Below are 10,799 nucleotides of genomic sequence, written 5' to 3'. Positions count from 1 at the left end.
GTGTCTAGAGAGAAGGCTACATAGGTGGACAAAGGCCAGATCTGGAAGGGCTTTGTTTGCCATACTGGAGGGTTTCAACTTCATCTCAAAGGCCCCAAGAATTCTATGAAGGATTTTAACGGAGAGGGTGACATATTCATATTATCCCATAACATAACTGCCATGATCTGGAAGAGCGCTATTGGGTGCTGGAGCTAGGGCAAGGACAGTGATTCCAAGGATGAGGGTATCTTTATGTATGTTATCTCATTACATACAACAAGGGGGACAAGGGTTCAAAACACTTGAGAAATAGAAACAACAGAATTCAGTCATGGATGAATGCAGATGAATAAGGGAGAGGGAAGCATCAAAGAAGCCTCTGAGATTTTTAGTTTGAGCCACTAATTTGGTTTGGTTATAGCCTTCTTTAAGGAGAGAGGTGGAGCAGGTTTGTGAAGGAAAATATAATTTCTGTCTTATATGTATTGGATTCAGAAGGTCTAGGGTCAAGTTGTTCAGAACAGGAATTTATAAATGCACATGGAGAAGCAAGGAGAGATAGATGAGTCAGAGATGCAGAATTGGAAATCCTTAGGGTGGGCGCTGGAGTGAGACTGCATGGGTTTAAATTCTGGCTCTATCATTTGGTACCTGCAAATTGAAGGCAATAATAGAATTGTTGTGAGGATTAAATTATGCAATCCATATTAAGCAAGCAGCATGGATCCCGGAAAAGAGTAAGTGCTCAGTAAATGTTTACCATTACTATTAATGTTGGCATTGTTTGGTATCTGAAGCCCTGTAAATGGATAAGACCATTCAGAGAACACTGAGATAGGAGAAAGAAAAGCTGAGAGCTGAACTCTGGAGAAAGCAGAGGGTTGACAGGAGGCAAAGGAGAAAGTAAAAGAAACAGAAAGGGAGGGAAATCCAGGGAGAATCATGTCAGAAGAGAATTTCACAGTTCATGTGGGTTGTGCAACTGCGCATCAAGGAGGTCAAAGAACTCATTTTCAGACAATTTCACACACAGCCTCTTTACACAACTGATGGTGTGCACTCCCTCAGGACAGAGCCCATATGCTCAGGGCTCTGTATGTGGTGTGGCTGAAGGCCATTGTATACAGGAAACAGCACAGGATTGCATCCCATGTGCCTGGCACAGACTGGGTCTTAGTAGGACCTCAATAAATGTTGAATGAGTGAACGAGTGGCATGAAAAGACAGACTTGAGCTCTGGCTCGGCCACTCGCTAGCTGTGAATCCTGAGCCAGTTATTTCTAGCCTCTCTGGGACCTCACCAGTGAAATGAGAATAATACTGTCCAATCTTGGGGTTGTTGTATGAAATGAGATAACATACGTAAGACTGTTGTGTAAACTGTGCCATGCTTTACAAAGGTAGAGAAGTATTAATAAAGGTTGGGGGCTGACTCATTAAAACCATTACTATGGCTCTAGCAAACAGCAGAAATGTATATAAGGCTTGGGGGCTGGGATAGAAAAGGATTTTTATTCTACCAAATGGATGGAAGCTGGAATTTGGTAAACAGATTTGTTCTCTCCAGGGACTCCAACACCTCAGTTCTGTAGGAGGCTTCAGTCCACTGACCCAAAGCATGCTCTGTTGATTCTTCCTACCTGAATTCTGTTGAAATCAAGAATTAAGACTTCCTAGTTTTGACAGGGCATTTTCAGGTTTGTTGTTTTAATTAGTTTTGGCATTTTATCTGGTTTCCTTTCATTAGTGGAACAGCCAGAGACCTAAGATTGCAAACTCTCTCCAGGCTCTTTGGGGAGAGCTCCAATCTTTGGAGTCCTGGTCTTACAAGAATCTTGGCTTGGCCCTTTCCTGGAAGCAGGGCTCTGACCACAGGACACAGTCCAGGCACAGAGACACCCCAAGCTGCTCTCTGAGGAGTCCTACCTCTGTCAAGAGTGAAGCAACCAAGCACGTATGGAGCCATGAAGCTGTCTGGCCCCAACCCCGTATTTTATCAATGACACCATCTTTCCTCTAGACCAGTAACTGGGTCCAAGAGGCAACTGAAATGGCTAAGGTCAAAGAGCCAAGAGCATTGCAAAGAGGCACAGGAAAAAATCTTTCACTGCATTGTAATTTATTTCTAAATTTTTATTTATTGTAAAGGCAATTTTAAAATATTGTAACCTTTTGTAAGAAAATAAGAAAAAGTATTCACATCCCCACCATCTTTCTGCAGCATGGTGAAGAAGGAAGGAGCACTGATCTGCTGTCTGAAGGCCTGAATTCCAGTTCTCTGCCATCTCCTCGCTTGTGGACTAGGAACCAGTCACTTAATCTCCTCATCTACTAGATGGACAATTAGGATCCACCCATTGTGCCTCTCAGTATTTTTGTAAGAATTAAATGAGATAAATTCCTTCTGGACAATTTGCAGAGACTTGCCCCATGGAAGAATACAGGTTAACCTCTGAATAGTGTACCTGCTAAATTTTCCTCTACATTCTGAAAAAAGGAAGAAAGGGGACAGGAACCATCATTTATTTAACACTTGCCATGGATCAGTCACAGTACCTTCACCATTTAACCCAACTCATGTAATCCTTGCCTTGTACACTGTGAAGCAGGCCCTATATGTCCCGTTTTACAAATGAGGAAGCTGAAGTTCAGAGAGCTAAAGTATAGCACCTAAAGCAATCCAGTTGGTAAATAACAGACCCAGGATTTGAATGCAGATCTGTCCAACTCCAAAGCCGTGCTGTTTCTTCTGTACAAGGTCAGTAAGAAGAGGACTATTTGGCTCCCTTCCTAGCCCTTCCACTCTGACATCATCTTCACTTCTCAGTAATGAAGACAGACCTCGACCCACCATGGTTAGGCCTAGCTCTAAAGTTGTTTGAAGGATGATACTGCCTTCTGACCTTCAACCTGTCTCTGCTTCCCCGAACTCCAGCCTGCTTTTGTCCACAAAGCCAGGCTGGATGCAGAAAACATTGTCCAGTCTTCCCAAGTCTGATGTGGAATATTGTGTGCTTGAGCAGAGAGCACAGAACAGAGATGAGACTGCTGAAATAGGGGAGGAATGGGAGAGAGGCAAATATACCCTGGTTCGGGATGTTTGAACTGCCAAGCATATTTCTTGGAATAAAAGCAAGTATGGACGCTTTCAAAAAGCACCTAGGCATTGACCTTGAGCTCTGCAACGTCTTCTGCATCTTCTCAGGTAAGGAGGAATCCCTGAAAACTCTGATGATGGCTTGGGACAGCATGATTTGCAGAAGTCATCCAGCTTTGGCTAGATTTGCTACCTTGGCATGGGGGCTGGGGGAAAGAGTGTCATCTGCAGGAAATACTGATAAAGCTGTTCTGGCTGAAACCCCATAGGGAATCCATAGTACAGTTTATTCCAAATAATGATATGAAGTTATACCCTCAAATACAGGACCTCAACTTGATTCTCCATTGGCAGTAGACTAGGTTCAACTGATGTTTGTTTTTTTGAGTAAATTAACACTTCTGCAGAAGGCAGCTACATGCCTCAGTAAGCAGAGGATGGGGGAGGTGGGGAGAAGAGACCAGGGGCCCTCAGGGTTGGGTCAGAGCCTCCTTAGCTTCTATCCACGTGGCAAAGCTGTAGGTGTGCTTGTGTGTCTATTCCTCTGTGTCTCTCCCTGCACGTCAGACAATCCAGCTACAATCGTCAGACTGCTCCCTTTACATTTCTGCTGGGGACTTGGAGGGAGGAGGGAATGGGGAAAGGGCTCCCTATTTAGAAATTGCATTGAGATGGAAAGACAATATGACACATCGGCTCATGTCAAAGGAGCTCATTCTTCCCGCCTACAGCATTAGCAATTTCCTACCAAGGTTCAATTTTTTTAAAGAAATTATTATTTGGTTTTAATTTATTTTATTTGCAACATAACTCAACAAGACATTGCTGCTCAGAGCAGAGTGGGAGCCTGCCCAAGGGCAGGGACTTAAGTTGGGGGCAGGAGATGAGCACACTGGCTATTTCCGAAGAGAGGAGGGCATAGGAGTGGGAGGCCTCTTGTTTCTGTCTCAAACCTCCTCTCATTCTGCCTCCCATTCCACCCCAGCTCCTCTTCCTGCATCTGAGAAGTCTGGTCTGGAGGTGCCCAGACTCGGGATGCTCCATGCATGGCTGTAGGCGCAATGAGAACGATGGGGGAGGGGGAGCTGAAAGTGAGTTGGCCTCTGTAAAACCACCCTCAGCTTCAGAGCCAGGAAAGGCTGCCTCCCTCCTCCCTTTGCCCCAGCCTCCTCTTTTCTCCCTCATGTAAAATCCTAGAGTGCTGTTGCTGGAAGGAGCCTCAAAGAGCTCCTAATCCAACTTCAGATAGGCACACTGAGCCCCAGATAGGGGATGTGACAGCCTCATGGCTGCTTTGGTGCACCAGCCCTCAATCCCAGCCCTCCAGGCCCTGTCCAATGTACTTATTTGCCACCACTCCATGCTTAACTGTCTCTGCTCCTGCTTCTCTCCTCCCCACCCCTAAACCCAAACTCAGAATGGGATTTCTCTGAGAGATAGAATTGAAGGGCAACAATTCCACTTCTTTCCACCTCTTTCCCTCTCTGGGTTTGAGTGGGGCCCTGGATCCTCCCTACCAGCTCTTGGTGGGACCCTGGGACTCTGAATTTTATCTCTTCATACGGGAAGAGGCAAAGGTGTGTTTGGGGGTTGGGTTTGCAGGGCAAAGGGGTTTGAGAGACAAAAAAGTTTCCATCGTTACATGAAGAATTTTTCTGCTTTGTGGCTTGTTATGTGACCACAGTGGTATCAGCAATTGACCTGGGGGCAGGGGGAGGTAGCGGGCTAAAGAGGACAACTAGGGTGAGGCTTTATCTTAATGTCTCCTTCTGAATGTGTGTTTCTTTACCTGTACATCTGTCTCCCTGTCTGTTTCTCCGTTCTCTATTTCCTATAACTGTCTCTCTGTATCTCTGTCTCATCCTCTGTCTCTCATTTGTATCTGTCTCTTGCCTCTATTTCTGTCTCTGTTTCTTTCTCTCTGTCTCTCTCATCTCTGTCTCTCTCACACCTAACTCCTACAATCCAACTTCAATAGCTATTGACTGACCCAGGGGCCCTAACCTGTTTCTGCAGCCCTATCAGGGCAGCAGCTCCTTCACACTGCTAGATTGAGAAATGCCAGGTCCAGAGCTGGGGCGCCAGAGACGCTGCAGAAGCGCCTGCCGAGTGTGGAGGCTGAATCCGGGAACAATGAGAAATTATCTGTTATTTCTCGGCTCCTGCCACCTGCTCTGCTCCAAACAAGCTCCTTTGCCTTCAGTTTAGATGCAAATTCCCCCACTCGATGTAAGCAAAATATTGATTTCCCTGCATCACAGGTCTGGGCCCTTGGAATGGTCCTGTGTTTTTTCATTCTCTGCAAAGGCAAAACAAGGCGCTTTGTTCTGTGAATTTCCCCCAGGAACTCGCGAAGGGGAGGGAGAAATAGCAGGGGAGTGACAGAGTTGCCATAAACACGGGCAAAGAGCAGTTCTCCATTTGTATTTTACATAAACACAAACCTGCCACTTGGGAAACTGCTAATAAGCGTGTAGCCAGAGGCTCTTCTGGGTGCTGAGATCTGCATCGGGTGATGGAAAAGAAGTTAATGGGGCCTCTAGGCTCCTCAGGTGGGTTTTCAGAAGCACCAGGAAGGCGAATAGGGATGCCAGAGCCCCACTTGTTCTTGGAACAGCAACCAAACACCTCCAGCAGGAAGGCAGCCAGGATTGCACAGTATCGCCTGCGTCGTGTCTGCTTGGTCCCTGCCTGAGTTCCTAGCCTTCTGCTATCACAGGCACAGGGGTCAGGGTGGAAGCTGCAAACCTTCAACAATTGCCTCTCCCTCGTCCCCTAAGCTTATGCCCACGCGATGGTAGCACCAACTGGGTCGTCAGCACCGTGGACAGAGCCAGGGAGCGCCTCACGGTGGAAAAGCCGCCTGGCTGGGCCAGGGTCCTCACAGGCCTTGCCTTAGCCCTTGGTGCCCAAGGCACTAGCTGCTAGGGGATCGCAAGTCCAAGGGCCGGTTGGCACAGATGACGCGCAGTGGAGACCGCCAGGAGCTAAGGCTCCGAATCTCCTCCCTCCGGAACGTGAGTCACTGCCCGAGTCACTTCCAATAAGCGTGTTAATTAAGAGGCAAGACCCTTCTCCCTCGCCAGCCACTCGGGCATACACCAACCCAGCAGCTTCCAGGGGCTGCAGCTAAAGTTTCCTTCCCAGCTCCGGGAGAGCAAATGGACCTGAGTCTGGGGCTTCAGGCGAGCCCCACACAGAAGGGGCCCCACCGCCGACAGGTGTAGATCAAGAGACTCCCGAGATAGGCCCCTGCAGGGCGCTGGTCCCCCGGCCTCCCTGACCATGGCTCACAGACTTCCAGCGCTGAGTGAGGCAGCTCGAAGCCTCTCAGCCAATCTGTTCCTGGGCCTCACTCCACAGTTTCTGAGGGGATCTCTACTTTAAGTCTAGCCTCAATCCTCCCGTTGAGCTTTCTGTCTTTCTTGTTATGCTTAGCAGAAAGATACATGATCTCTGGTGCTGTTTCACCGAAGCAAGGAGGTGGGTCGGCGGAACTGAGCGCCCTGCGCCCTCTTGAAATGAACCCCCCATTCCTGTTCGCCAGAAACTTTCCCCTCCCGTTGCCATGGAGAGAGACGGCCGCTGCCTCCCGTCGCCATAGCAACATGCGGGTACCGCGGACCGCAGGATTGCGGAGCTCGGAAAGTCTTGCAGTTCGCATCGCCCGCCTGTCTTGGGGTCTTCTACCTCCGAAGCTGGGACTCGGGGGCCAGTCTAACTGCTCCCGTCAGGAACCTCGGCCAAGGTCCTCCCAGACCCTGCCTGACCGTCGCTCTTTCTGTTACGGGGTTATCTATTTCCCTGTCATTCGTGTGGCATGTGGCAGTTTACCCAGTGTTTTCACAAACACGATCTTTCTATCCCCAGAGAGTCCGTGAAGTACTTAAAATCATTACACCTCCTTTACGGAGAGGAAAATTGAGGCTCAGAGACGCCCAAGGTCACACCAGGCAGTGAATGCGGAGTGGGAACCCGGACTCTTTCCTGGCCTTGCACCCTCCGAGATTCGGGACGGCCCGGCTTCCCGCCTCGAAGCCCCCACCCCCCCGGACTCAGGCCAGTCCCTGAGTGTAGAGGGGGCGGCCGCGAGGCGCCAGACTTGCCAGCTGCCGCGGGATGCCACGTGAGGGGCGGGGACCCTGCGGGGAAGTGATTAAAAGCAGAGCGGAGCCGCAGGGGGCCGCTGCAGGGAGGGTCTTCTTGGGGCCGTCGTGCCCCGCCCCAGTGCGGCCGGGGCGCGGGTTCGAGCTGCTGCTCGGCAAGCCTGGGTGTCTAGGGCATGAGCGGAGTGTGGGGGGCCGGCGGGCCTCGGTGCCAGGAGGCGCTCGCGGTCCTCGCCTCGCTGTGCCGGGCCCGGCCGCCCCCTCTCGGGCTGGACGTGGAGACTTGTCGGAGCTTCGAGCTGCAGCCCCCAGAGCGGAGTCCCAGCGCGGCAGGCGCAGGTAACGGGAGACCCAGGGCCCCCTCCCTTCCTGGATATCCGTCCTGCGGTCTCCCTTCCCCAAAACCCCGGTCCCAGGAGCCCCAGAACCTAGAGAGAACTCCCCAGCTCGGGATTCTGGATTGGGAGCCAGCCTCGTCCAGCCCTCTGGCCCATCGCTTGCACAGCCAGGAGAGACCCGAAGGGGAGCGGGGGTGGGGGTAGAAGCCCCCGGCCCTCCTGTATTACTACTGCGGAATGCGGGGGACCCCGCAGACAGCCAGGCTCCCAGGACGGGGCATCCTCGGGGCTTCAGTTTCCCTCGCATCTCCAAGCTCGCTCTGCGGGCGATTTGCCAGGAGAGGGGTCCATGGAGAGAGCGGAAGACGAGGGGCGCCCGGCTGAGGAATAGAGCTTGCCTCCTAGCGAGTGTCGAGGTCCCCGGGTCCGTGCGTCGGTCTGTCCGTCCGTTTGTGTGTTCTCGCTGTGAACGCGGGCGGACCCCCAGTCTCTCCGGGAGAAACTTGGGTCTGCGGCTGGCACGAGGTCTTTGTGTCCGGGTGTCTCTCCGGCTGCGAGTGGTTTTCCGCGTCTCCGCTGGGGGGCGGGGGACAGGGGGCGGGGTGGGGGAGGGTATGAGGGTGTTGCGGCGTCCTTCCCCCACCCCTCTCGCCCCTATAACTCGCTCCCTCCGTCCCTCTCGGACTCGGACTCGGGGCCGGTGCGCGACTGAGCTGGCGCCTCTAGCCGACTTTGCCAAGAGGGCGCCTCCTGCCCGAGCCGCGCTGACCCTGCGCGGGACGCAGCCCCAGGCGGCTGCCTATCCGAGGCGGGAGCCCGAGCTGAGTCGAGCTCGCCGGAGCGGGTGAGTCCCGAGCCCGATCCCCGCCGGGCTGGACCCTGGCGCGCAGCTGCGGCGTCTCCCGGGAGTCGCGGCAGGGGGAATGGCGTGTCGCGCCCTGGCGGCGGGAGCTGCGGGAGGGTCGGCGACGTGGCGGCCGGCCCAGGGTATTTACCTGCTGCACCAGTGCCGGGCAGCCACTCTCGCCGGCTGCCGCGGGGCTTCTTTGTCCCGATATCTGGAGGGTCCGGGGCGGGAGGGAGTACTGGGTCGCGTCCCCTCCATGGGGGAGGGGCTGGGGGAGTGAGAGGCCTGGAGATAATGCGGAGTGGGGGTGGGGAGATCCTGCAAGGACCAGGGGGCAGGGGTTCCAGGAGGCTCTGCAGGCTCCATCCCTCCTTATTCCCCCACCCCGACCCCAGTAGCGCTGGGCCTAGGAGCACTCGCGAGTTGCTCAGTGGCTCCGCACCGCTGGCGCGGGAAGGGGAGAAAGGGGCTGCCAGAGGCGGGAATTTGGTCCCCAGGCGCTGCTCCAGGGACGAGAAGCCAGGGACCGGCGGTTCTGGGAGCAGGTACAGGTGGGGTAAACTCCCCAGCGGCTGCAGGTCCCAGGGTCCTGTTTTCTTTCACTTGAGGTTAAAGGTCGTATATAGAGGTAGATACCCGTGAGGAGCAGTTCGGGGGAGGGGGCGGTGAGCCAAGGGGAGGCTTGTGTGTGTGAGGGGGCTGTATCCAGCCTTGGGGTGAGCGGAGCCCACCTGAGCCCTGTGAGGGTCGTAGGAGGCGCTGCTGTCCCTAGTTGTGGCAATGTTTAGTCAATGGTTTGATCACTGCAGCAGAAGGGACTGAGGTTAGACATAAAGAACTTTTAGACGGTGGTACAGAGATGGAGGTTGGGGAAGTTGATTCCCTGCCTTGGAGATTCGCAGAACACATTAGGCCTAGCAAGTTATTATTATAAGACTCCGGTTCTCTGGTGCCATCCCCTCCTACACCACGCATACACACCAGACACAGAATTTTCCCTATCAGGGAGTCTCTTCCTGCCTCTCCCTACTCCCCAGCTCCCTTCCATCTTTTCCACCAATGATCCATCTCCAGTGGAGCCTTAATGCTGGTCCTGACCCTCAGAGCCTAGAGGTTGAGAACATACCTGTGGAGTTCCATCTGGGATGGAAGCTGACTCTCCTGTCTGTTCAGGGCAGAAATGCTGGGGGTGACGGTGGAAGTTGCTGGAAGTGGGGCAGGGCTGTATGTGTGCAGCACATCTTGGTAGGGGGAGGCACAGGTGTTCTGACTCCACAGAGATACCCATAATCTGGAATGACAGGTGCCTGGATGGCCAGGTTGAGGGTGAGAAAAGCCTGAGGGGTGAGAGTCGGCAGGCCCAGATGAATTACTATGCCTTCTCTGCAGGCTGCATCAGAAGATGAGTTCGAGTTGTTAGCTCAGGAAAACTTTAACTTTGGCTGCTGAGTCACAACTCCCAGGAAGCCCAGGGTCCAAGCTGGGAGGCTGAAAGGGATATGGGGAGGCAGGAGCAGACCCTTTGATCATAGCAAGAGAAAGATAGTGGTTGAGAGTGGCCTTGGGATTTTGAGAATTTAGGTGACCAGAGGGTCTGGGGAGATGCCATAGAGTTCAGGACCAGGCCCCAGCTGTTCCGCCTCCCAGCCTGCTCTCTGGGTCCAGATTCTCCAACCAGCACAATGCTAGAGCTTTTCATTTGTTGCAGTTTTATGAAAAATGCAAGTGGCTAGAGCATGCCCAGCTCTGTTTACCATTTTATGTTTTCCCTTGACTTCTTCCTGTTCTAAGTCTCTAGCTTACAGATTTCTAGTAACACCCTGAGATTGAGATTCAGACTCCACTGTCATTTGCTGAGACTCCTCTATAGGCTAGAGTCTGTGCTAGGAATTGCACAGGAAGTCTCAGTTAATCAGACCCTGACTTGGAAACACCTGTACACAAACTGTCCAAACTAAAAGCAAGTTTCCCCTTTTTCTTTAAAAACTCTGAAGCCATAGGCCTGCTATTCTCCTTAATACACCCCAAGTGAACACTAACAAGCAGTTCTCCACTTTTCATTGTGTCATTTGCCTTGTGGAAATGAATGAACTTTTTCCATAAGCCAAGTTGCAGAGGTTTAGGTATGGTCAGCATGGGTTCTGGACTTAAGGTAGCAAGCAGAGGTCCAGAAGTGCTCCAGAAAATGCAGAAACCTGACAGGAGACCTCAAGCTTCCCTGTTTTTCTTAGGCCGGCAGCCGGGAGTGGTTAACTCCAGTTTACTTGTGGCCATGAAATTTATGTGATGTTTGTCCTTCTCACTGGAAGGATGAAATTCTGCAGATTTTGCCCTTTTTGAGGAAAGGTACAATGCACAATCCTTTAGAACCCAAGGAGATGATATTCTGACTAGTGTGTTTTGAGCTTTAGAGTTCTAGAAGCAGGGTC

The 10,799-nt window shown here is 52.2% G+C and overlaps 1 protein-coding gene across 3 annotated transcripts in view; it reads left to right on the top strand.

Moving 5' to 3' along the window:
- The first annotated feature begins 7,261 nt into the window (after positions 1-7,261).
- SYT6 (synaptotagmin 6) overlaps positions 7,262-10,799 on the top strand; it is a 63,384-nt gene continuing 59,846 nt past the window's right edge. Inside the window, exon 1 of one of the 3 annotated variants that reach the window (XM_031003877.3) lies at positions 7,262-7,524. In XM_031003877.3, the coding sequence (XP_030859737.1) occupies positions 7,362-7,524 (163 nt within the window). In that variant the 5' untranslated portion in view covers positions 7,262-7,361. Of the gene's footprint in view, positions 8,368-10,799 lie in introns of all 3 variants that reach the window. The other 2 variants (XM_055356259.2, XM_055356267.2) reach the window with 2 other exon arrangements.

The sequence above is a fragment of the Gorilla gorilla genome, chromosome 1 (genome assembly GCF_029281585.2).
Source record: "Gorilla gorilla gorilla isolate KB3781 chromosome 1, NHGRI_mGorGor1-v2.1_pri, whole genome shotgun sequence".
Taxonomy (NCBI): Eukaryota; Metazoa; Chordata; class Mammalia; order Primates; family Hominidae; genus Gorilla; species Gorilla gorilla.
Note: the sequence above shows the minus strand (reverse complement) of the source record. Positions and strands in the feature narration are given on the sequence as shown.